Below are 27,651 nucleotides of genomic sequence, written 5' to 3'. Positions count from 1 at the left end.
CAGTTTGATGTTGCGGGGACTGGAGCTCTACCAGACCCTGTTCTTCAGTTTCTAAAACAGTTTGATGTTGTGGGGACTGGAGCCCTACCAGTCCCTGTTCTTCAGTCTCTGAAACAGTTTGATGTTGCTGGGACTGGAGCACTACCAGACCCTGTTCTTCAGTCTCTGGAACAGTTTGATGTTCCTGGGACTGGAGCACCACCAGACCCTGTCTGTCAGTCTCTAAACCAGGTTGATGTTGCTGGGACTGGAGCACTGCTAGACCCTGTCAGTCTCTAAAACAGTTTGATGTTCCTGGGACTGGAGCACCACCAGACCCTGTCTGTCAGTCTCTAAACCAGGTTGATGTTGCTGGGACTGGAGCACTGCTAGACCCTGTCAGTCTCTAAAACAGGTTGATGTTCCTGGGACTGGAGCACTACCAGACACTGTCCTTCAGTCTCTAAAACAGTTTAATGTTGCTGGAAAAATGTTCCGAACCCTTTCAATAACACGAGGGGGCCAGCAAGAATTATTCTCTTCCCTCTGCAAACGAGGGTGTTGAATTTTTAAAAATTCTTTCCACAGGCCGTAGACAGGCCAAAATCTCTCACCATCGATCTACCCACAATGATGGTGGTCGTGATGAAATCTGATGGGGGAGGAAGAAGGGGAGCGGAATGGGACTGCCTCAGGCAGGGGGGATGGTGGGTTTGACTCTTTGCACCTGCAACAGCGTATGGCTTTGGAAACCCCAGGAAGGTGGAAGATGGCCTGAGACCCTTCTGTCTTGAGTCACCTGCTGAACTGTGGTGGCTGTGGGGGAAGGTGCCACTGGGCGGGCACTGTCTAGTGGTATACTCCCAGTGCTGACTCCTGGGGCTGGTACGCCCGTCTCAAGCGGGGCAAAGCTATTTGATAGCTGGATTGGATCTTATCTGTGTTGAGCTGAACATCTGTTACAGTCTTATTCTAAAATGTATTAAATAGTTTTGTTTACCTCAGTCTACACACAATGCCCCCCAATGACAAAGTCAAAACGGGTTTTTAAAAATTGTGGCAAATTTATTGAAAAGAACAAAGTGAAATATCACACTTACATAAGTATTCAGACCCTCGGTACTTTGTGAAGACCCGTCGGCAGAGAGTCTACTTGGGTATGTCGCGACAAGCTTGGCACACCTGTATTTGTGGAGTTTCTCCCATTCTTCTCTGCAGATCTTCTCATGCTCTGACAGGTTGAATGGGGAGCGTTGCTGCGCAGCTATTTTCAAGTCTCCAGAGATGTTAGACTTGGTTCAAGTCTGGTCTCTGGCTGGACCACTCAAGGACATTCAGAGACTTGTTCCGAAGCCACTCCTGCGTTGTCTTGTTGTGTGCTTAGGGTCATTGTCCTGTTGGAAGGTGAACTTTCGCCCCCTGTCTGAGGTCCTGACCTGCTCCAGAGCGCTTTTCATCAAGGATCTCTGTACTTTGCTCCGTTCATCTTTCCCTCGATCCTGACTAGTCTCCCAGTCCCTGCTGCTAAAAAACATCCCCACAGCATGATGCTGCCACCACAATGCTTCACCGTATGGATGGTGCCAGGTTTCCTCCAGACGTGACGCTTGGCTTTCGGCCAAAGAGTTCAATCTTGGTTTCATCAGACCAGAGTCTTGTTTATCATGGTCTGGGAGTCTTTAGGTGCCTTTTGGCAAACTCCAAGTTGGCTGTCATGTTCCTTTTACTGAGGAGTGGCTTTTGTCTGGCCACTCTACCATAAAGACCTGATTGGTGGAGTGCTGCAGAAATGATTGTCCTTCTGGAAGGTTCTCCCATCTCCACAGAGGAATTCTGGATCTCTGTCAGAGTGACCATCGGGTTATTGGTCACTTTGCTGACCAAGACCCTTCTCCCCCAATTGCTCAGTTTGCCCGGGCGGTCAGCACTAGGAAGTGTCTTGGTGGTTCCATGCTTCTTCCATTTAAGATTGAGGGAGGCCCCTGTGTTCTTGGACCTTCAATGCTGCAGACAATCCTGTCTCAGAGCTCTACAGACAATTCCTTCAACCTCATGGCTTGGTTTTTGCTCTGACATGGACTGTCAACTATGGGACCTTATATAGACAGGTGTGTGCCTTTCCGAATAATGTCCAATCAATTGAATTTACCACAGGTGGACTTCAGTCAAGTTTTCGAAACATCTAAAGGATGATCAATGGAAACAGGATGCACCTGAGCTCAATTTCGAGTCTCATAGCAAAGGATCTGAATACTTATTAAATTAGGTACTTCTGTTTAATTTGAACACATTTGCAAACATTTCTAAAAACCTGTTTTTTTTGCTTTGTCATTATGGGACATTGTGTGTAAATTGAAGAAAAACATTTTATTTAATCCGTTTTAGAATAAGGCTGTAACAATGTGGAAAAAGGGAAGGGGTCTGATTACTTTCCCAACTTTCCCACTGCACATTTAAAGATGTGTGTGTGTGCATCTATCAGTTACACATACATGTCAGTACGTACACACAACCAGTAGGTCACATGTCAGTACATACACACAACCAGTAGGTCACATGTCAGTACGTACACACAACCAGTAGGTCACATGTCAGGACATACACACAACCAGTAGGTCACATGTCAGTACGTACACACAACCAGTAGGTCACATGTCAGTACATACACACAACCAGTAGGTCACATGTCAGTACATACACACAACCAGTAGGTCACATGTCAGTACACACACACAACCAGTAGGTCACATGTCAGTACATACACACAACCAGTAGGTCACATGTCAGTACACACACACAACCAGTAGGTCACATGTCAGTACATACACACAACCAGTAGGTCACATGTCAGTACACACACACAACCAGTAGGTCACACGTCAGTACACACACACAACCAGTAGGTCACATGTCAGTACACACACACAACCAGTAGGTCACATGTCAGTACACACACACAACCAGTAGGTCACATGTCAGTACACACACACAACCAGTAGGTCACACGTCAGTACACACACACAACCAGTAGGTCACATGTCAGTACACACACACAACCAGTAGGTCACATGTCAGTACACACACACAACCAGTAGGTCACATGTCAGTACACACACACAACCAGTAGGTCACACGTCAGTACACACACACAACCAGTAGGTCACACGTCAGTACACACACACAACCAGTAGGTCACACGTCAGTACACACACACAACCAGTAGGTCACACGTCAGTACACACACACAACCAGTAGGTCACACGTCAGTACACACACACAACCAGTAGGTCACACGTCAGTACACACACACAACCAGTAGGTCACACGTCAGTACACACACACAACCAGTAGGTCACACGTCAGTACACACACACAACCAGTAGGTCACACGTCAGTACACACACACAACCAGTAGGTCACACGTCAGTACACACACACAACCAGTAGGTCACACGTCAGTACACACACACAACCAGTAGGTCACACGTCAGTACACACACACAACCAGTAGGTCACACGTCAGTACACACACACAACCAGTAGGTCACACGTCAGTACACACACACAACCAGTAGGTCACACGTCAGTACACACACACAACCAGTAGGTCACACGTCAGTACGTACACACAACCAGTAGGTCACACGTCAGTACACACACAACCAGTAGGTCACACGTCAGTACGTACACACAACCAGTAGGTCACACGTCAGTACACACACACAACCAGTAGGTCACACGTCAGTACACACACACAACCAGTAGGTCACACGTCAGTACACACACACAACCAGTAGGTCACACGTCAGTACACACACACAACCAGTAGGTCACACGTCAGTACACACACACAACCAGTAGGTCACACGTCAGTACACACACACAACCAGTAGGTCACACGTCAGTACACACACACAACCAGTAGGTCACACGTCAGTACGTACACACAACCAGTAGGTCACACGTCAGTACACACACACAACCAGTAGGTCACACGTCAGTACACACACAACCAGTAGGTCACACGTCAGTACACACACACAACCAGTAGGTCACACGTCAGTACACACACACAACCAGTAGGTCACACGTCAGTACACACACACAACCAGTAGGTCACACGTCAGTACACACACACAACCAGTAGGTCACACGTCAGTACACACACACACAACCAGTAGGTCACACGTCAGTACACACACACAACCAGTAGGTCACACGTCAGTACACACACACACAACCAGTAGGTCACACGTCAGTACACACACACACAACCAGTAGGTCACACGACAGTACACACACACAACCAGTAGGTCACACGACAGTACACACACACAACATGTAGGTCACATGTCAGTACATACTGTTGGATTCTAGCTTGAAATATAGTAATTCATGTTACCAGACTAGAATTGACTGATTACTGTATAAGGAATGTATATTTTGGGGTCAATGGAGTATGGCTATGAACTAGGTGTATGGAAAGTTACTGACTGAGACGAGGGAGTGCAGAAATGTTACATTCTGTCAAACATGAATGTTAACCTTTGTTAAATATCATGACTCTTGAGGGAGGCAGAAGGCAACAGTCTGCTTTTAGTCACCCGAAGGTAGGACAGCCATGGATTAAAAAGAAGTGAGGAATTCGGCCGAGGTCAGGTCATATGAAGTGAGAAGGAACTGTCCTATTACACAAACACACATACTTCCATGCCCACGAAGGTTCTAGCATCAGGCAGGGCCGTGACTATACCAGTGAGAGGAATCAAATTGTAATTGTCACGTGCTGAATACAGCAGGTGTAGATCTTAGTGAACCGCTTACTTACAACCCCTTAACCAATAATGCAGTTTTAAGAAAAATACCTGAAATAAAGTAACAATTAATTAGAGCAGCAGTAAAATAACAATAGCGATGCTAAATACAGAGGGTACCAGTTAGTCAAGGTAATTGAGGTAATGTATACATGTGGGTAGAGTTATTAAAGTGACTTATGCATGGATAATAATAACAGTAGCAGCCGTGTAAGGGGGGGATGCAAGTGGTCTGGGTGGCCATTTGATTTGATGTTCAGTAGTCTTATGGCTTGGAGGTAGAAACTGTTTAGAAGCCACTTGGACCTAGACTTGGCGCTCCGGTACCACTTGCCCCTTGCTCTGACACCGCCTGGTACAGAGGTCCTGGATAGCAGGAAGCTTGGCCCCAGTGATGTACTGGGCCGTACGCACTACCCTCGAGTGCCTTGCGGTCGGAGGCCGGGCAGTTGCCATACCAGGCAGTGATGCAACCATGCTCTCGGTGCAGCTGTAGAACCTTTTTGAGGATCTGAGGACCCATGCCAAATATTTTCTGTCTCCTGAGGGGGAATAGGTTTTGTCGTACCCTCTTCACAACTCTTGGTGTGCTTGGACCATGTTAGTTTGTTGGTGATGTGGACACCAATGAACTTGAAGCTCTCAACCTGCTCCACTACAGCCCCGTCGATGACAATGGGGGCATGCTCGGTCTCCTTTTCCTGTAGTCCACAATCATCTCCTTAGTCTTGATCACGTTGAGGGAGATGTTGTTGTCCAGGCACCACACGGCCAGGTCTCTGACTACCTGCCTATATGCTGTCTCGTCATTGTCGGTGATCAGGCCTACCACTGTTGTGTCATCGGGCAAACTTAATGATGGTGTTGGAGTCGTGCCTGGCTGTTCAGTCATGAGTGAACAGGGAATACAGGAGGGGACTGGGCACGCACCCCTGAGGGATAATGGTGTTCTGAGCCATGACCAGCTTTTCAAAGCACGTCATGGCTACAGACGTGAGTGTTACGGGTCAGTAGTCATTTAGGCAGGTTTCCTTAGTGTTCTTGGGCACAGGGACTATGGTGGTCTGCTTGAAACATGTTGATATTACAGACTCAGACAGGGCGAGGTTTAACAATGTCAGTGAACACTCTTTCCAGTTGTTCAGCGCATGCTGGGACTACACATCCAGGTAATCCCTGTGGCCTTGTTAATGTTGACCTGTTTAAAGATCTTACTCACATCGGCTGCGGAGAGCGTGATCACACAGTCGTCTGGAACAGCTGGTGCTCTCATGCATTTTTCAGTGTTACTTGCCTCGAAGCGAGCATAGAAGTGACTTAGCTCGTCTGGTAGGCTCGTGTCACTGGGCAGCAAGTCTTAGTCCTGTATTGACGCTTTGCCTGATTTGATGATTCGTCTGAGGACAAAGAGGGATTTCTTATAAACTTCCGGGTCAGAGTCCAAGTCCTTGAAAGTGGCAGCTCTTCCCTTTAGCTCAGTGCGGATTTTGTGTGGACGACGTAATCATTGATGAAGCCAGTAACTGATGTGGTGTTCTCAATTTAATCGGAGGAATCCCGGAACATATTCCAGTCTGTGCTAGTAAATCAGTCCTGTAGCTTAGGATCTGCTTCATCAAGTCCTGCTTTAATTTGTTCTTGTAAGCAGGAATCAGGAGGATAGAATTATGGTCAGAGTTGCCAAAATGTAAGGCGAGGGAGAGCTTTGTAAAACGGATTTAAGTTTCCCTGCATTAAGTCCCCGGCGCCGCCTCTGGATGAGCGTTTTCCTGTTTGCTTATGGTGGTATACAATTCATTGACTGCGGTCTTAGTGCCCACATCGGTCTGTGGTGGTATGTAGACGGCTACGAAAAATACAGATACTCTCTCGGTAGATAGTGTGGTCTACAGCTTATCATAAGATATTCTTCCTCATGTGATCAAAACCTCGACACTTCCTTAGATATCGTGCAACAGCTGTTTACAAATATACATAGACCGCCACCCTTTGTCTTACCAGAGGCTGCTGTTCTATCCTGCCGATGCAGTGTGTAACAAGCCAGCTGTGAGTTGATCACGTCGTCGTTCAGCCACCACTCGGTGAAACACAAGATATTACGGTATTGTCCAGATGGTAGGATATACTTGCATTAAGCTCGTCCAATTTATTTTCCAGCGATTGTGCGTTGGCCAGTAGTACGGATGGCAAGGGAAAATTAGCCACTCATCGGCGGGTCCTCACAAGGCACCCCGATCTCTTTCCGCGATTTCTTTTCCGTCTCTTTCTCCAGCGAATGACTGGGATGAGGGCCTCTTTGGGTGTCTGGAGTAAATGGCTCTCGTCCAACTCATTTAAAGAGATTCTTCATCCGGTTCAAGGTGAGTAATCGCTGTTCTGATTTCCAGAAGCTCTTTGCGGTCATCAGAGACAGTAGCAGCAGCATTATGTACAAAATAAGTTTTAAAAAATGCGGAAAAAACTAACACAATAGCACGGTTGGTCAAGAACCCATGAAATGACAGCAATCCTCTCTGGCACCATTTAATACTCACGAACAACAGAGATGTATTCTCTGTCTAGATGTGCAAGGAGTTGACTCCGCCTCCTTGGAGGGGGGTATAAATATTCAGTACCAGTCAAGATTGGACAATCTAGTTGATTATCCCTGGGTTAGGGCGTTCGTCATTGGTGCTGGTGGACCTGATTCAAGAGCCAACAAGGGAATCACCCTACTCTCACATACTTAGGAAATACACTACAGGTCAAAAGTTTTAGAACACCTACTCAAGGGCTTTTTTTTCTACATTGTAGAGTAATAGTGAAGACATTAAAACTATGAAATATGGAATCATGTAGTAACAAAAAAAAGTGATAAATAAATATATATTTGAGATTTGAGAATCTTGTGGAAAAAGTCAAGGGGTGTGAATACTTTGCACAGTATATAACCTCTAAAAGTCTAAACCATAACAGAAAATGTAACAGAAAATGACGGCAAGTGTTGTGATAAGACAGCCACCCGCTGCATTTAACTGTTCTTCACCACTGTGTGTGTCCTTTTGTGTTGATAGCCTGTTACTGTGATTTGATGCAGGGATGAATTCATTGACCATGTTGCTCCCCCCCCTCTCTCTGTGGCCCAGCAGCATATCCCAAGTGGATGTGGACTCAGGGATAGAGAACATGGAGGTGGAGGACAATGACCGCAGGGAGAGGAGGAACCTGGCTGAAAAGGTAGGCAGGGCTCCCAGTCCACCCTCTTCCTTCCGGTATGTACTTTGATCAGTCGCTCTTGGGCTGTATTCAAAATGGCACCCTCTATTCCCTATATTGCACACTACTTTTGACCAGAGCCTTCAGATGCAGCCTCTATCATGAAAAGGGTCTGCCAAATGAATGGGAGATAACAGCACTTTTTTTCTCTTTCGGTGCGAGTTGGTATATCCATAGTTTGGACCAAATGAGCTGGGGATTCATGTACTCCAAATCAAATACATGTTGTGTTTGTCACATGTCAATACAACAGATGTAGGCTTTACCGTAAATGCTTACTCATGAGCCCTTGTAAAGTTAAGAAAATGTGCAAATAAAAGTAGAAAGTAGTGACACAATAGATAACAATAACGAGGCTATATCAAATCAAGCAGTATTTATACAGCACATTTCCAACATGTAATCTAACACAATGTTCACAGGAAAAAACAATCATTAAAGCTGAAGTATTTACTGCACAACAAAAATACGATAAAAAAATATATAAAATGACAAACTGAAAGACTTAAAAGCACCCCAAGGAAAGCAAAGCTAAAAAAGTTTTAAGATCTCTTTAAAAAAAAAAAATGTGTCCACAGTTTTGGCCCCCCTCAACTTCTCTGGCAGGCTATTCCAGACGCTGCCTCCATGCCTCTTGGTCCTAGGCTTTGGGATAGTTAAAAGGACAATGCCAGAGGACCTGAGTGACCTACTGGGTACATAACTTAAAAGCATGTCTGACATATATTGGGGTGCACTGTTTAGGATTTCTTTAATTAAGAACAATAGAAAATCTGGCAGCCAGTGCGGAGACCATAAAACCAGTGTAATGTGTGCTCTTCATCTGGTCTTGGTCAGTACCTGTGCTGCAGCATTCTGTATGGTTTGCAGTTGACCAATGGCTTTCTTGGCGTCCATCCATGTAAGAGACTAGCTAGCTACATTTTCAGATATTACAAGTTTCTAATGTTGTTTTCATTTCAAGTTAAAGCATACGGTTAGCTATCTAGGTGTGGAAATACAAATAGTCTGGGTAGCCATTTGATTATCTGTTCATGAGTCTTATGGCTTGGGGGTAGAAGCTGTTTTAGAAGCCTCTTGAACCTCGACTTGGCGCTCCGGTTACGCTTTCCGTGCGGTAGCAGAGAGAACAGTCTGACTAGGGTGGCTGGAGTCTTTGACAATTTTAGGGCTTTCCTCTGACACCGCCTGGTATAGAGGTCCTGGATGGCAGGAAGCTTGGCCCCGAAGATGTACTGGGCCGTGCGCACTACCCTCTGTGGTGCCTTGCGGTCGGAGGCCGAGCAGTTGTCATACCAGGCAGTGATGCAACCTGTCAGGCTGCTGTGGTGGTTAATTTCTTCACTATCAAATGAGGAGAGGCAAACTTATCACACAAGTCAGAGTTATACAGAAACTAAATCTTGAATCACTTATTAATAAGGGAGCAGGTCAATACAACGCACACATAAAGTGAATCAATTGAGTGCTCTACGATAATGTCTGGTTGACGTTTAACGCTCAGATGATTCATTGCACCAGTCCCTCCAGCAGCAAAGCACCCGCACAATATGATGCTGCCACCCCCGTGCTTCAAGGTTGGGATGATGTTCTTCGGCTTGCAAGCCTCCTCCTTTTTCCTCCAAACATAACGATGGTCATTATGGCCAAACCGTTCTATTTTTGTTTCATCAGACCAGAGGACATTTCTCTAAAAAGTACGATCTTCGTCCCCATGTGCAGTTGCAAACCGTGGTCTGGCTTTTTTTGTGGCGGTTTTGGAGCAGTGGCTTCTTCCTTGCTGAGCGGCCTTTCAGGTTTTGTCAACATAGGACTCGTTTTACTGTGGATATAGATACTTTTGTACCCGTTTCCTCCAGCATCTTCAGGTCCTTTGCTGTAGTTCTGGGATTGATTTGCACATTTTGCACCAAAGTACATTCATCTATAGGAGTCAGAACGCGTCTCCTTCCTGAGTGGTATGACGGCTGCGTGGTCCCATGGTGTTTATACTTGCGTACTATTGTTTGTACAGATGAACGTGGTACCTTCGGGCATTTAGAAATTGCTCCCAAGGATGAACAGATTTGTTTTCTGAGGTCTTGGCTGATTTATTTTGATTTTCCCATGATGTCAAGCAAAGAGGCACTGAGTTTGAAGGTATGCCTTGAAATACATCCACAGGTACACCTCCAATTGACTCAAATTATGTCAATTAGCCTATCAGAAGCTTCTAAAGCCATGACATCATTTTCTGGAATTTTCCAAGCTGTTTAAGCAGGTAAGAAGAGGATCACCAGCTGTCCGAGAGAGCTTAAACAGTAGCTTGATTTAGCTTCTTTTTTTCTTTTTTTTTGAGATAGTACATATGTTTCTCAATTGTCTGAAAAATTGCCAGTCCACTAAAGTCACTTTTCCTTGCTTTGGCCCAGGCCTGATTTCTCATCTGAACGAGCTCAGATCTAACACTTGGCATTCTTTGGAGCTATCGTTAACTCTGAATTCTTTAAAAGGGTGGTGTTTTTCTGTCAAAAATATTTCCTAAATTCACCAAACTTGCTTTGCAGAAACAGGCTCATTCATCGAGGGAGTTTTACTTCTAATTAATTCAAAGGCATTATTTCCATGCTTTCAATTGTGTAAGATGGTTGAACTCATCAATAGGATCATATCTTACTGGTAAATATACAGTGCATTCAGAAAGTATTCAGACCTCTTGACTTTTGCCTCATTTTGTTACGTTACAGCCTTATTCTAAAATGGATTAATTTTCACATTTACATAAGTATTCAGACCCATTAATCAGTACTTTGTTGAAGCACCTTTGGCAGCGATTACAGCATCAAGTCTTGGGTATGACGCTACAAGCTTGACACACCTGTATTTGGGGAGTTTCTCCCATTCTTCTCTGCATATCCCCTCAAGCTCTGTCAGGTTGGATGCGGAGCGTAGCTGTACCGTTCTTTTCAGGTCTCTCCAGAGATGTTCGATCGGGTTCAAGTCTGGGGTCTGGCAGGGCCACTCAAGGACATTCAGAGACTTGTCCTGAAGCCAATCCAGCATTGTCTTGGCTGTGTGCTTAGGGTCGTTGTCTTGTTGGAAGATGAACCTTCACCCCAGTCTGAGGTCCTGAGCGCTCTGGAGCAGGTTTTCATCAAGGATCGGTTTGTACTTTGCTCTGTTCATCTTTCCCTCGATCCGGACTTGTCTCCCAGTCCCTTGTCTCCCAGTCCCCAGAGCATGATGCTGCCACCACAATGCTTCACCGTAGAAAGGATGCCAGGTTTCCTCCAAATGTGACGCTTGGCATTCAGGCCAAATAGTTCAATCTTGGTTTCATCAGACCAGAGACTTGTTTTTCATGATCGGAGAGTCCTTTAGGTGTTTTTTGGCAAACTCGGAGGACTGTCACGTGCCTTTTTACTGAGGAGTGGCTTCCTTCTGGCCACTCTACCATAAAGGCCTGAATTGGTGGAGTGCTGCCGAGATGGTTGTCCTTCTGGAAAGTTCTCCCATCTCCACAGAGGAACTCTGGATCTCTGTCAGAGTGACCATCGGAAGAGTCTTGGTGGTTCAAAACTTCTTCCATTTAAGAATGTTGAAGGTCACTGTGTTCTTGGAAATGTTTTGGTACCCTTCCCCAGATCTGTTCCTCAACAAAATCCTGTCTCAGCTCTATGGATAATTCCTTCAACCTCATGGTTTGGTTTCTAATCTGACTTGCACTGTCAACTGTGGGACCTTATATTGACAGGTGTCCCCCTTTCCCAATCAATTTAATTTACCACAGGTGAACTCCAATCAAGTTGTAGAAATATCTCAAGGATAATCAAAGGAAACAGGATGCACCGGATCTCAATGTCAAGTCTGATAGCAAAGGGTCTGAATACTTTTTGTAAACATTTCTAAAAAACTGTTTTTGCTTTGTCATTATGGTTTATTGTGTGTAGATTGAGGAACATTTTTTATTTAATCCATTGTAGAATAAGGCTGTAACGTAACAAAATGTGGAAATGGTGAAGATGTTTAAATGAAGTCTATTTCTCTGTCCAAGGTCCTGAACGTGAACATTGATAGGCCCTGCCCTACTGTGATCTCCAGACAACAGCTCTGTCCAGTGTGCTAACCCCAATAGTTTGATTTAAGATGAATGGACTGTCACTTGGTTGATGTTAATCCAAATTAGTTGTCTGATTGTTAGTGCTGCCTTATTGAATGTCGGCTTTATAATTCAAAATTAAATTAAATTGAACCTCTTAACGTTGATAGAGAAATATAATGCTTCGACTGTTAGGTTGATAATTTTAGTCATTTTTGTTATTACTACCTTTTATTGAATGTAGACCTTATTTTTCTAAATTAATTTGAATTGAATCTCTGAAGAAAAAATAAACTCACTGCTGTTGTTCATCACTTTGTTTTTTTTCAAGTTCACATGTCGACCTCGTGGCCTTCATTTCACACATTGAACCCTGATCCCCCTGCATTTACCCAAGGGCATGTAAATGTCGATTTTTCCCGCCTATCGATACTCAACATTACCGCAGGTCCACCTGTCACTTGAGCAGCATTGTCCGCTCTAGCTAGTACTTCTAACTTTCCATGGATGTGCCTGTCCCAGGAATCCGCTGAAACCTCCGATGTCTCTGAAGAGCAGGCTCTGCAGCTCATCTGTAAGATCCTGCGTGTCTCCTGGAAGGAGCAGGACAGAGATGTCATCTTTCTCCCCTCGCTTTCCGCAGAGTTCCACCAGAGCAGACCCAAAGACGGTAGGGCAAAGATGCAGGAGATTTGATATGATTTTCTTGAATTGTATAGCTTTTTGCAGAAAAGTCCTAGATTAGTGCTTTAGGATATTGGCATCTGAATGCAATAGCTATTTAAAAAAAAAATGTATCTCCTCTAACCCAATGTTTCTGTTGAAATTTGAAGAAAATATTTGTATTAAATTGAAATGCAAATAGTTTTTTTGTCTCATGTATACTATTGTACATTGCACTGCAATGACAAGTCACAAATGAAGTGTGTATGCTATTTCTCTTCCTCCTCCCAGTCTACCCTGACTTTAAAGACCTGATTGGCCAGATCCTGATGGAGGTGCTCATGATGTCCAGCATGTCACACATCCACAATCCCTTCGCCAGCCTGACTGCCACGTCCCAGCCTATTGCCGCTGCCAAATCTGCCGACCGCCACCTGACGCTGGTTCAGCCCTCTAGCCAGGGCGGCAGTCCCATGGCCACCTGTGCAAGCTCATTTGGGGCCAGCTCTCTGTCCAGGCAAGTATTCCCCAATGACCCCACAACTATTCCCCTGTCCTGGGTAAATACAGTAGGACTGTGTCCCAAATGGCATTCTATTCGCTATAGAGCTCCCCTACTTTTGACTAGCTCCAATAGGGCTCTGGTCAAAAGTAGTACACTGTATAGGGAATAGGGTGCCATTTGGAGCCCAGCCTAAACTTACCATTTGCACATATGGTTGTTCAAATTCAACCAGTGCCATTTAACTCTATCTCTGATTAGAAATTGTACAAGACACCCTGATGGAATCCATTGAAAATAGTGTCTAATGGAATTCCTATATTGAAATTGACAGAGATTGAATTGTTCCCTTTCTTGTAATTGAGGCCTACTCAATAGGAAGTGTTGTTTTTTTGAACTGGCACAGTCATGGTATCGTTCTGTGTTCTTCGTTAAGTCTTATATAACCCCTTTGTTTTGCCATGTTGTCCACAGCCTATACGGGTGTAGTCCATACCCACTGGCTTTTAACCCAGCCAGGATGACCTCTCCATCTCTACCCACCTCCCCACATCCAATGGTAGCCCCAAGTCCCCCTACCATGGCCAACCCCTCTAGGCTCTCTCTCTCCGCCCCCCTGCCCGTCTCCCAGCGCTACCGGCCATACTCTGTCACCTCTCCCTGCGGGCTCTCCACCCCTCCTTGCCCCACTCTGGCCAGCCTCCCTGGGTTTTCCTCCGTCCCTGGACCTGTCCCTGCATGTTTCCCAGTACCGCCCATCACCCTGTCCCAGGCCCCAGCCCCAAGACTACCAACCACCCCCCAGTCGGTTCTCCTTCCCTCCTCCAGACCTCGCCCACCCAGCTCCATGCCCCTCCCTCTGCTGCCCACCTCGCCCAGAGCAGCTGCCCGACAAGCTGCCCGGATCCCGTCTAGGTACTTCCTCAACCACCTGTGTGCAACAAGCTACCTTACTAAAACATTAATCCTCCTCCAGCCTCCGCTGCCCACGATATATCCCCCCCCAACACGATTGGATTAGAGTATGAACAGAAAAGCTTGCTCTGTGGATTGAAATGTGGTTGCAAACGCTGTCAAATTAAATGAGAAGTAAAGCCCTTTTCCACCAAGTTAGAATTTAAATGTACTCTCTTGTGCTGCGTGCCACTTCCTGAAATGTGCCACTAGACACTTGGGATGTGTCCCAATTGGCACACTATTTACTATATAGTTGCCTACTTTTGACCAGGGCCCATGGCGAATACGGTATGGTGCCATTTTGGATACAGCTTTTGTTTGGTGGGTGATACTAGTCTCGTGGGGCATCCTTCCAAATCTCTTCTGGTACTAATATAACACCTGACCTGAGTGCCTCTTATGTCTGTGGTGTAAGAAAAGCACGTTTAGCTAGCTTGTGTATTGCTACATGATGATGGGCTACTTGTGTAGGCCTATTGCATAAATTAATATGGGTGTTTTTCCCAGACACAGATTAAGCCTAGTCCTGAACTAAAAATACATTTCTATGTAGTTTTTCCATTGAGTTGCTTTTTTGTCCAGGACTAGGTTTAATCTGTGTCTGGGGAAGAAGTCACAGAGTAAAGGTTTACATATAATTCTCACCCACAAACCTTAAATTCTCTGATTAGAACAATTTACAATCGCCGTCATAAAAAAATAGTGTGTAAGTGTAAATAAAATGCTCCGTGTTTGGTCAGTTGGGACAATGGCCCAGTTCTGACGAATAAAAACTTGGAGCTGGAACAGTGTCGTTGAGAAACCAGGAGAAAGACCCTTTTATTTTGCTTGCAAATGCATTGCTTGTCCTGCATGTTTTTTGTGTGAAACATAGCTTTGGTTCTCTTTGACCATGGTGGCTGTAGGAGCCTATGTGTCCTTGTATCTTCATATATGTTGATGGACATGGAATTAGGTCAGCACTAGGGGAGTAGTCTGGTGTTCTATTCCACAGTGAATCACAATCAGGGTTCAGCTGAAATCCGAGAGACGGTGGTGTGCTAGTCATATCACTTCCTTCCTATGTCCTTTCCTCAGTGCTACCCTCTTCCCTCCCAACCCCACCCTCTCTTATATATGACCTGTGTCTCTCAACTGTCCATCAAATCCCGTCTTAGTCTTCATGTTTTTCCACCCTGACCACCTATTTTATCCCTCCTTCCTCCACGTCAGCCCCCTCTCCTTTCTGTTCTTCGCCCTCTCTGACATGTCTCAGGACAGCAGCGACGAAGAGGATGAGCAGGAGGAGGATTTTGTTTCAGTTTGGGTCCAGGTATACACCGCTGCACGGCCTGTGTGTTCAGTAGACTCACCGGCAGGTAGGCCTGTACCCTAACTGCCCTAAGCTCTCTCCTGGCCCTTTTACACTAAGTCTGAATTTGTCCTGGTAGGTGACCTAAACTGGGACATGATTAAACCACCTGACCGAGTCCTAAAGCAATGGGACTCCCTAAATCTTTCTCAGATTATTACCAATCCCACAAGGTATGACTCCAAGCACCCAGAAAAGGGTACTCTCCTCGACGTTATCCTCACAAATAATCCTGATAGCTATCAGTCTGGTGTTTTCTGTAATGACCTTAGTGATCACTGTTTTACAGCCTGTGTTCGTAATGGCTGCTCAGTGAAACGACCTGTCCTGATTTGTCATAGACGCTTGCTAAACAACTTTAATGAGCAAGCCTTCCTTCATGAACTGGCCTCCTGTAAAATGGTATAGAATCAGCTTGATCCCTTCTGTCGAAGACGCTTGGACCTTTTTTTCAGTGGTATTGTTAACACGCCCCCATAAAGAAAATGAGAATTAAAAACAGGTTCAGCCCCTGGTTCGGCCGTGATCTTGCAGAGTTACTCCACCTCAGGAATTGCATTTGGCGACAGGCTCGGCGCACACATACTCAGGCTTACTGGCTCTCGTTCAGGCTAATGAGAAATAAGTACACTCCAAAGTTAGTTACTTTAAGGAGTAAGTCAGGATTCCTGTTTGACTCAGCCATGCCTCCTTGCCCCTCCCAACATTTCCTCATCTCCCACCCCTTCTAATGCAACTAGCCTCAACCCTTCTCCCTCTTTCCCCCTGCCCCGCTACAAAGTTTCTCCCTGCAGGCGGTCACTGAGTCCAAGGTGCTGAAGGAGCTCCTTAAACTTGACCCTGGGTCAGATGGTTTAGACCCTTCTTTAAGGTTGCTGCCCAAGCCTATCACCAAACCTTTAACCTCCTTCTCCTTTCTGGAGAGGTTTTACATTGTATTTTTAATCCCAGCTCCCGTCCCCACAGGAGGCCTTTTTGGTAGGCCGTCATTGTAAATAAGAATTTGTTGTTCACGGACTTGCCTAGATAAGTAAATAAAATATTTAAACGCTAACCACTGCGTCTCAAATGGCACCCAATTCCCTACTTAGTGCACTAATTTTGACCAGAACCCCAGGTCCCTGGTCAAATGTAGTGCACTATATAGGGATTAGATGTCCTTTGGGACGTAACAAGCGTTAAACCACTGCAGGCCAGCTGCCGCAGGAACGGGTTGAGAAATGTCGAGGCTGTAAACACTTGCAGATTTGACAGGCCTCGGCTGTATTTGAAGCTTAACCTTAGAACTAGTTTATTTCAGTACAGATTGAGGCAGGGTGCTCAGCTTTGTTGTCTGAATTGCAGTTATGTAAACAAAAAAAAGATTGACTAGGCTAGCACTGCAGTTAGTAGCCTGATATCAGGTACTCAAGCACTAGGATCCTGAAGGTCTTGGAAATAATCAGCACGAGTTTGGCCCAGGATTGTAATTTCCCAGTGAATTAGCCCTGTCATGTACTGTAGCTCAGATGGCCAATTTCTCTTGCTCTCGGATCAAATGTGTGATTTGTGGAAAGGATCCAAAGTTTAGACCTGTCTGTCAAGACCAGGCAAATAAGCCTTGAAGTGCATGTCGAAGACACTGTTTAATCTTACTGCAAACAATATTCAGATCAAAGACGACAACGGGTTTGATCTTACTGCAAACAAAATTCAGATCAAAGACGACACTGTTTAATCTTACTGCAAACAATATTCAGATCAAAGACGACAACGGGTTTGATCTTGTCTTCAGATGGTGTCTGTTATCCGCAATATCCCTGCAGTCACTAAAAAGTTAGATTTCTGCGGTATTGGCAGAACATTTGTTGCAATACGTGTGCAACGCAGCCCTGGTATCTCCTAGCGATAGTTTGTCACAACCTGTATAAATGATTTATTTTATTTTAATGTCTGCAACCGTAGATAACATGACTAACTGTATAGCCAGAGGTTTGTGTTGGTGTGAAGATGCTCACAGGTTACCCACCGGTCTGTCTTCTGAAACCGACCACTAGCAATGCATTAGCTTAGACACCTGTGAACCCTTGTGGTCAATGGATATCTCTGTAGAATCCATGACCTGTATTGTGTTCACTAGGCACCAAATGGAAGGAAATGAACTGAAAATGGACTGAAACAAACCAGGAGGGGAGCAAGCGACTACATGGAGTTGAACAAAAATAAACGCAAAAGGCTTTCCGTTGCGTGCCCTATTAAACACGACCCAGCTTTAAACTTGAAACTACTATTGAGGGAAATTATTGAAGGAATTTTGTGAAATCGAAGTTAGTTAGATTTCAAACTCAAGAATTGTGGATTAAAAATGCTGAAACACTACGCTGCAGTACTGTAGCTAACATTGGACATTTCTTTCAGGAGAACCTGAAAGGTCGCTTATTAACCACATTTGTCCACGCGGCTTGTTTCTTATGGTGCCCTGGTTCTGCGCCTGTCGTACTGTTAAATGTAATGACTTTGTCTCCCTCTGTTTTACTCTCCATCTGTCTGTGTAGTCTGGGTGTGTCTGCAGGGGGAATTGACTCGCAATCCTGCAGCGACTGCTTCTCCATCGAGGCGTGCATGGAGACTGAGATGCTCAACTACCTCATCGAGCGCTTCGACAGTGTTGGCATGGAGGAAAGTAAGGCGCCCAAGGTAAACTGGAAACACCCCAAACATAGGTTGGGGTATAGGTTTTGATTTTTAATACATTCTATTGACAATTGCATAGCCTATAGAAATGTTGTGCAACGCAAGCTCATGGGCTCTCATGAAGTGTTTGATTTAGATTTTCTAAAACATTTGCATTGATGTCAGAGTTATTAGAGAGACAATAGAGTGCTGAGTACCAGGCAGTTGGCAGGTTGGTAGGCTACTAATGACCAGCAGCAGCATCCGAGCACAGTTTTGGAGAAGCCTAGTGTTGGAATCGGCTAAACTTTTAACATTGAGATATTAAATAAAGGATAGAGCCTTGAATAGGAAGAGTGAAAGAGACTGGGTTGTGTGTCAGAAGTTAATGGTTCTCTGTGGGAAGACGGATAGCTTTGGAATGTGTTGGGTGGAAGGGAGTAGAGCAACGGTTGAGATAGGGGAGACAGATGGACGTCTGTGGACTGGGGGAAGAAGGTTTTGCGGTCTGAATACAGCTGTGTTGACCTTTTGGGAAAAATTAAACTTGGTTAAGCTTCTCTAGTGTCCGTGAGTTATTTACTCTGAAAAATAAGAACCTAACACTAGTTACCATGACTAAACGGTCAGATGAAATTCGACTGTGGTTGTGACTTGTGACCAGCGGTGTGGTGGTAATGTGGTCACCGTAACAGCCCTAACCACAATACCGCTCACGATGAGAGAACGCGCCACTCCTCTGTGACCAAATTATGATTCTGCAGAAGAATGTGGAGACAGGGTCACCTTGACCTGAGCAGCCCTGATGATGTCAAAACAAACTGTACTTCTCTTTCCTCCTCTTGTCTTCTCAGATTTGCAGCCACCCCAGTGTCAGTCAGCTCCTCCGCAACATACGCTCACAGTGCATTTCCCACGCCGCTCTTGTCCTTCAGGGTGCCCTCACGCAGCCCAGGTCAGTCTGACACCTTCCTGTCACATGTGACCTTACAATACTGCGGTCATAATAGTCATTTCTATTATTCTGTTCATCAGTGTTTCCTCTGCCATTGAATAGGAGTGTCTAGGTCTGTTGCCTGTTAGTTTCAAATGACCCATTTATTTCAAATAGATATTTTTTATACAACCCAAATATCTACTCGTAGACACATGGAAGAAAACTGCAATTAACTTGTCAATTGAAAATTGTGATGCCAGATGGCCTGGATGTTGCTTTCGCCTGGGAATTAAACTATGGAAAAGACATGTTTTGTTCTTTTTGTCTGCTATTTCAGCCCCCCTAGCAGGAGCTTCTGTTCTAGCACCATAGCAATGCATTTATTTATCATTGGATTCACATATCCACATTATTTTGCCTTGTCTTTTACACCTTTGCTCCCACACTCTACAGTTCTCACCATTCTCAGAGCACGTTAGTTAGCATGCATGCTACCACTTGTTAAAGGGCAGAATACAAGTATATGATGCAAGAATTTGGTCAAACATAAGTTTGTTCCTCCAAATAGTATTGGCCAGGAGACTCGTTCCAGGTATGTTGTGTGTCTAAGTTATATCCTACGCAATACGCATTGCAAGAATGAAAATTAGATACGCAAAATGGCCATCTTGCATAGTTGCAAGCGTGTGTAGCCTCAGTTTAGTAACTCGACGCAGTCAATCAGTACAATTATTTAGTAAACCCTTTTTACATCAGCAGATGTCATAAAGTGCTTATACAGAAACCCAGCCTAAAACCCCAAACAGCAAGCAATGCAGGTGTAGAAGCACAGTGGCTAGGAAAAACTCCCTAGAAAGGAGCAAACCTAGGAAGAAACTTAGAGCAGTCAGGGTCAGGAGTGGCCAGTCTTCTTCTAGTTGTCAGTGAAGATTGTTCTTCAAGATGTTGAATCATTCATAGATGACCAGCAGGGTGAAATAATCATAGTGGTTGTAGAGGATGCAACAAGTCAGCACCTCAGGAGTAAATGTCAGTTGGCTTTTCATAGCCGAGCATTCAGACAGAGTATTTGTATCTATTAGGGATCCAACGCATATACTGCCTGCATCAGTTACCTGATGTGTAATAGAGTTCCATGTAGTATTGTGCGCCTCCCATTGTCTGTTCTGGAATTGGGGACTGTGAAGAGACCTCTGGTGGCATATGCATGGGTGTCCGAGCAGTTTTTTGCTAGCGGTTTAAACACACCTCGGTGCATTCATCTTGTCAGCAGTTCTTGCAAGTAGTGATGAAGTCAATTTCTCCTCCACTTTGAGCCATGAGAGATTTACATGCATATCATTAATGTTAGCTCCCCATGTACATTTAGGGGCCAGCCGTGCTGCCCTGAGCCAATTGCAATTTTCTTAAATCCCCTTTTTTGGCACCTGACCACACGTCTCAACGGTAGTCCAGGTGCGACAAAACTATGGCCTGTAGGACCAGCCTTGTTGATCGTGTTAAGAAGGCAGATGAGCACCTTATTATGGACAGACTTATCCCCATCTTAGCTACTGTTGTATCAATATGTACAATGCTTTGTTTTTTAAATATTTAGGGCTAACTTATTCCTTGACACCCATTCTCAATCTAGTTCAAGTTATTTTAGTAGCTGATGTGTGGAGTCATCCGCATGCATAGACACACTGACTTTACTCAAAGCCAGTGGCGTGTCGTTAGTAAAGATAGAAAAAAGTAATTGGCCAAGACAGCTTCCCTTGTGAATGACTGATTCTACTTGGATTATGTTGGAGAGGCTTCCATTGAAGAGCACCCTGTGTGTTCTGTTAGACAGGTAACTCTTTATCCACAATATAGCAGGGGGTGTAAAGCCATAACACACACATTTTTCCAGCAGCAGACAATGATCGATAATGTCGAAAACCACACTGAAGTCTAACAAATCAGCCCGACAATCTTTTTGTCATTAATTTCTCTCAGCCAATCATCAGTCATTTGTGTAAGTGCTGTGCTTGTTGAATATCCTTCCCTGTAAGTGTGCTGAAAGTCTGTCAATTTGTTGACTGTAAAATAGTATTGTATCTGGTCGAACAAAATATTTTCCAAAAGTTTAATACGGGTTGGTAAAAGGCTGATTGGTTGGCTTTATGAGCCAGTAAAGTGTGCTTTACTATTCTTAGGTAGCGGAATGACTTTTGTTCCCTCCAGGCCTGAGGGCACACACTTTCTAGAAGACTTAAATTGAAGATATGACAAAATAGGAGGGGCAATATCGTCCATTATTATTGTGAGCGGGCCAAGTAATTGGGTGTCACTCTAAAGCGGGAAGGTGGAATAAACGAGTCAGGAGTAGGTTTTCTTGATTGAACACAGTTCTCTATTGAGGGCATTTGGTCAACACAAACACTCCAACATAATCAATGAAAATCTTCCAAGGAAAAACATACATCTTCTCCAGGTGAAACAGGAATACAATAGGATTATCTTTAAACTACAACAAAAAGTCACAGGATTGTCACCGTCTTAGTGGTTCTTCCTGGATAGCTCCTCTCTCTCGGCGGCCATCTTCTAGAGATAGTTTTCCCCTCACTCTCTGCTGGTTCCATTCTCTCTCTTATAGGGGAAGGAGAGTATGTCATTAGTACTGTCAGCTGTGCTTAATTTCCTCTGGTTACCTTGTCTCCCATGCCTTGTTGGGCTACTATCCATGAGCCCAGCCTGCCCTCTGGTGGTCCTTCCACATTATCCTCAGTAATTTTCCATCCAAGTTGTCAGACACCGGTGGCTTGTCATAGTTGATAGACAACAATACTTTTTTAAAGTCTTCTAAACTCATTTGAAGGAATTCAAATGTACAATGCTTGTCTTTCATAATTTGGTCAGATATACAGTACCAGTCAAAGGTTTGGACACACTTACTCATTCAAGGGGTTTATTTGTACTATTTTCTACGTTGTAGAATAGTAGTGAAGACATCAAAATTATGAAATAACACATATGGAATCATGTAGTAACAAAGTTTTAAACAACATTTATTTTAATTTGAGATTCTTCAAAGTAGTCACCCTTTGACTTGATGACAACTTTGCACACTCTGGGCATTCTCTCAACCAGCTTCATGAGTCACCTGGAATGCATTTCAGTTAACAGCTGTGCCTTGTTAAAAGTTAATTTGTGGAATTTCTTTCCTTCTTAATGTGTTTGAGCCAATCAGTTCTGTTGTGACAAAGTAGGGGATGGTATACAGAAGATAGCCCTATTTGGTAAAAGACCAAGTCCGTATTATGAACAGCTCAAATAAGCAAAGAGAAACGACAGTCCATCATTACTTTAAGACAAGAAGGTCAGTCAATCCGGGAAAATGTCAAGAACTTTGAAAGTCTCTTAAACTGCAGTCGCAAAAACCATCAAGCGCTATGAAGCTGGCTCTCATGAGGACTGCCACAGGAAAGGAAGACCCAGAGTTACCTCTGCTGCAGAGGATCAGTTCAGTAGAGTTAACTGCACCTCAGATTGCAGCACAAATAAATGCTTCACAGAGTGAATAACAGACACATCTCAACATCAACTGTTCAGAGGAGACTGCATGAATCAGACCTTCATGGTTGGGTTGCTGCAAAGAAACCACTACTAAAGGACACAAATAAGAAGAAGAGACTTGCTTGGGCCAAGAAACACGATCAATGGATATTAGACTGGTGGAAATCTGTCCTTTGGTCTGATGCAAAACCACCGCCGTGTCTTTGTGAGACGCAGAGTAAGTGAACGGATGATCTCCGCATGTGTCGTTCCCACCGTGAAGCATGGAGGAGGAGGTGTAATTGTGTGGGGGTGCTTTGCTGGTGACACTGATTTATTTAAAATTCAGGCATGCTTAACAAGCATGGATACAACAGCATTCTGCAGCAATACGCCATCCCACCGAGTTTGCACTTAGTCCCACTCTCATTTGTTTTTCAACAGGACAATGACCCAACATACCTCCAGGCTGTGTAAGGGCTATTTGACCAAGGAGAGTGATGGAGTGCTGCATCAGATGACCTGGCCTCCACAATCACCCGACCTCAACCCAATTGAGATGGTTTGGGATAAGTTGGACCGCAGAGTGAAGGAAAAGCGGCGAACAAGTGCTCCACATGTGTGTGAACTCCTTCAAGACTTTTGGAAAAGCATTCCAGGTAAAGCTGGTTTAGAGAAAGCCAAGTGTGCGCAAAGCTGTCAAGGCGAAGGGTGGCTACTTTGAAGAATCAAAAATATATTTTGGGGTTTTTGGGTTACCACATGATTACTTATTTGTTATTTCATAGTTGTGATGTCTTCACTATTATTTTACAGTGTAGAAAATAATACAAATAAAGAAAAACCCTTGAATGAGTAGGTGTGTCCAAACTTTTGACTGGTACTGTACTTGGATGTGTAGTGTCTGCATTTGTTGCTGGCATGTCATGCCCAAGTTGGCTAATCATGCCAATTAAAAAATAATTAAAGTAGTTGGCAATATCAGTGGGTTTTGTAACGAATGAGACATCTGATTCAATTAATGTTGGAGCTGAGTTAGCCTTTTTGCCCAAAATTTCATTGAAGGTGCTCCAAAGCTTTTTACTATCATCCTTTATATAATTTATCTTTGGTTCATGGTATAGCAGAAGCAGGTCAGGGTTCCATAGCTGCAGGCAGAACAGCGGAAACTGGATCAGCAGCCCAACCAGGTAGACTGGGGACAAAGCCAGTCAGGAGTGTCCAGGTAGTTCTGAGGTATGGTCCTAGGGCTCAGATCCTCCGGGAAGGAAGAGCGAAAGATTGGAGAAATCGAGGTAGTATCCTTAAGATCACACAGGAGAAATATGACTGATTGACCGTAGCCCCTCAGCACATACACTACATGACCAAAAGTACGCAGTCACCTGCTCGTTGAAAATCTCATTCTAAAATCATGTGCATTGATATGGATTTGGTCTTCCCTTTGCTGCTATAACAACCTCCATTCTTCTGGGAAGGCTTTCCACTAGATGTTGGAACATTACTATGGGGACTTGCTTCCATTCAGCCACAAGCATTAGTGAGGTTGGGCACTGATGTTGGACGATTTGGCCTGGCTCGCAGTCGGCATTTCAATTCATCCCAAATGTGTTTGATTGGGTTGAGGTCAGGGATCTGTGCAGGCCAGTCAAGTTCTTCCACACCGATCTTGACAAACCATTTCTGCATGGACCTTGCTTTGTGCACAGGGGCATTGTCATACTGAAACAGGAAAGAGTCTTCACCAAACTGTTGTAAGCACAGAATCGTCTAGAATGTCATTGTATGCCGTAGCGTTCCCTTCACTGGAACTAAGGGGCCTAGCCCGAACCATGAAATACAGCCCCAGACCATTATTCCTCATCCACCAAACTTTACAGTTGGCACTATGTATTGGGGCAGGTAGCGTTCTCCTGGCATCTGCCAAACCCAGATTTGCCTATCTGACTGCCAGATGGCGATGTGTGATTCATCACTACAGAGAATGCGTTTTCACTGCTCCAGAGTCCAATGGCGGCGAGTTTTACGCCACTACAGACAACGCTTTGCATTGCGCATGGTGATCTTAGCTTTCTGTCGGCTGCTCGGCCAAAGAAACCCATTTCATGAATGTCCCAGCGAACATTTATTGTGCTGATGTTGCTTCCAGAAGCAGTTTGGAACTCTGTAGTGTATGTTGCAACCAAGGACAGACTATTTTTAAGCTCTATGTGTTGTTGCTCAATTTCATTCAAGTCAGCAACAGGTGTGGCTGAAATAGCCAAATCCACTAATTTGAAGGGGTGTCCACATACTTTTGTATATATTGTGTAGACTATTGCAGCATAAGGACTGAGACGGGGTTGGGGGACACAGTGGTCCCGTCTGACAATTCCCCTGGACAGGACAAACCAGGCAGAATATAACTCCACCCACTTTGCCAAAGCACAGCTTCGCACCACCAGAGGGATATCAACAGACAAACTAATACTACCCTGAGATAAGGCAGCGTACAGCCCTCGATGCTCGCCCCCACCACGCGAGCCCGAGGGGGCGCGAGACCGAACAGGAAGATAATGTCAGTGACAACCCACTCAAGTCGTGATGCACTCCTTCTAGGGACGACATGGGAGAGCACTAGCAAACCAGTTACTCAGCCCACGTAATGGGGTCAGCGGCAGAGAGTCCCAGTGGAGAGCGGGAGGAGCCGGCCAGGCAAAGACTGCAAGGGTGGTTTGTCACGCCAATGTCTTGCCATTCACATTAGCACATTTTGACCAGACTGCTCAATCACTGGACCTACTGAAAAGATGAGTCTTCAGTAAAGACTTGTCGGTTGAGACCGAGTCTGCATCTCTCTCAAGGATTGGTAGACCATTCCATAAAAATGGCGATCTGTAGGAGAAAGCCCAGCCTCCAGCTGTTTGCTTAGAAATTCTTGGGACAATGAGGCCTGCGTCTTGTGACTGCAGCATACATGTAGGTATGTACGGCAGGACCAAATTGGAGAGATGGGTAAGAGCTTGTCAATGTAATGCTTTGTACCTTAATCAGCGTGGCTACCCCTGGAGTAATATGATAGATGTATTGTCAAGATTCTGGCAGATTATTTAGCACTAGCGGAAGTTTATTTACTGGTAGCTGGAGAGTAGAGCACTGCAGTGGTTTAATCTTGAAGTGACAAAAGCATGGATTAGTTTCTGACAAAGTTTTAGATTTTTGCAGTGTTATGAAGATGGAAAAAGCTGCTCTTGAAATATTTTTATATGTTCGTTATAGTAACTCGACGCTTTTAGTAACTCGGCGCTAACATACGTACAGTATAAAATAGGCTTTTGTTAGAATGCCTGTTCTGCCAATTGTTAAATGGTAGAAAACAAGAATACAATGCACATTTTCTCATTCAAAATACGCTCCTAATTTGGTCTCATGGTTCAGGTATGTTGTGTGTCTGAGTAAAAGTGTTCCTCCTCCCCTTGCCCCTCCACTCAGGAGCCCCCTGCAGCAGTCCCTGCTGGTGCCCTACATGCTGTGCCGAAACCTGCCGTATGGCTTTATCCAGGAGCTGGCCCGCATGACCCACCAGGAGGAGGTCTTCAGACAGGTGGGCTCAACCGACAGACCGAATGACACACAGACTATGCTTTTATTAGTGTGACGTTGTCCAAGCTAGTAGAAGGTAAGACTGAGCATTTAAAGGTCCATTAGAAAACGTTTGGTCAAACACTTGAGAAAAACCATGTGAAATCAAGCAGATTATCAAGCTATCCTGTACATTTCACCATGTTGATTTTCAGCTATCTTTACTGTGGTGCAATCCTCATTTGCTCACCTGCGCTTCTGTGTCTTTCAGATCTTCGTTCCAATCCTTCAAGGGCTGGGTCTGGCTGTGAAAGAATGTTCCTTCGACAGTGACAACTTTAAATTCCCCCTCATGGTAAGTACTGCAGCCTGTGAGAGAGCCTGTCTATTTAACTGATGGGGGAGTTTGAGATGTGCCAAATGGATTATGTTCCCGGCATGGCTGAACCTCTGCTAGCGTGACGAGCCAGTAAACCCTGAGCGAACCTTTTAGGCGCCCACCATATATATATATTTTTATTTTTTATTCAAGAATGGGAATTTTCCCATTGAAGGAAATGGTTATTTTATTGGTGGACCGGTTGCTATATTGAGTGTGCACGTTTGTTCCATTCAAATTGCCATGGTCTAAGGGGCTAGTAATTCTATTTCTATGGCTCCCAATACTTTTTGCACACGTCACGTCTTGTCACATCTGTCATAACATGACATCGGGCGTTTGTTGTTTTTTACACCAGGGGACGGATACTTAATTGAAGATCACATTTGAATATGGTCATTTAACAGTCAATGGTCAGTGTTATGAGGTTATTTTGGATGTTTATTTAACGTTCACTTACGACGTGTTTTGTTTTCTACAGGCTTTAGCTGAGCTCTGTGAGATAAAGTTTGGGAAGACTCACCCCATGTGCAATTTGGTGAGTATGTTCTGAGAGATGGAGACATCTTTCTTATCTCTTCATCTATTACATCATTTGTAGGGGTTTAAAGGTACTTTTTTCGTACCAAACCATTCGGTACAGGGACCTCGGTTCGGTCCACACTGTGAACATGAATTAATACATAAAAAAGTTCAACACTCGGCCTGTAGGCTATGCCGTCACTGCTTCTTGAGTAAATCTGATCTGAAAAAAAACAAACATTTGAGGCTATTCTGTTAAAACAACTAGAGCCTATGCTCACGCTGTTTCAAAAGTAAAATCTTAATTGTCTCGCTTAAAGCTGTCCTTTTGTGAGGTGCAGCCAGGAACTTGTTCTGTACGATGGCGAGTGGTGAGGTAGATAAACCAGGAGAATTATCCATCGTCGTTTAAATCTTCCTTTTGGGAACATTTTGTCTTCCCAGTAGATTACTATGGCGATGGACAGAGAGACCTCAAACAT

At 44.5% G+C, this 27,651-nt stretch overlaps 1 protein-coding gene across 7 annotated transcripts in view; it reads left to right on the top strand.

Annotated features, from left to right (window-relative positions):
* The window catches only part of LOC112221572 (ubiquitin conjugation factor E4 B), a 91,029-nt gene that overhangs the window by 17,025 nt on the left and 46,353 nt on the right, over positions 1 to 27,651 (top strand). For 3 of the 7 annotated variants that reach the window (XM_024383702.2, XM_042303571.1, XM_024383699.2), the window contains exons 4-12: positions 7,919 to 8,009; positions 12,649 to 12,796; positions 13,081 to 13,306; positions 13,766 to 14,206; positions 18,134 to 18,275; positions 19,106 to 19,206; positions 26,179 to 26,290; positions 26,540 to 26,623; positions 27,129 to 27,185. In XM_024383702.2, coding sequence (XP_024239470.1) covers positions 7,919 to 8,009; positions 12,649 to 12,796; positions 13,081 to 13,306; positions 13,766 to 14,206; positions 18,134 to 18,275; positions 19,106 to 19,206; positions 26,179 to 26,290; positions 26,540 to 26,623; positions 27,129 to 27,185 — 1,402 coding nt within the window. The remainder of the gene's footprint in view (positions 1 to 7,918; positions 8,010 to 12,648; positions 12,797 to 13,080; positions 13,307 to 13,765; positions 14,207 to 18,133; positions 18,276 to 19,105; positions 19,207 to 26,178; positions 26,291 to 26,539; positions 26,624 to 27,128; positions 27,186 to 27,651) is intronic. The other 4 variants (XM_024383700.2, XM_024383703.1, XM_024383705.2 and 1 more) reach the window with 3 other exon arrangements.

Source organism: Oncorhynchus tshawytscha, linkage group LG22, assembly GCF_018296145.1.
Source record: "Oncorhynchus tshawytscha isolate Ot180627B linkage group LG22, Otsh_v2.0, whole genome shotgun sequence".
Classification (NCBI taxonomy): Eukaryota; Metazoa; Chordata; class Actinopteri; order Salmoniformes; family Salmonidae; genus Oncorhynchus; species Oncorhynchus tshawytscha.
This window is presented reverse-complemented; position numbering and strand designations above follow the sequence as displayed.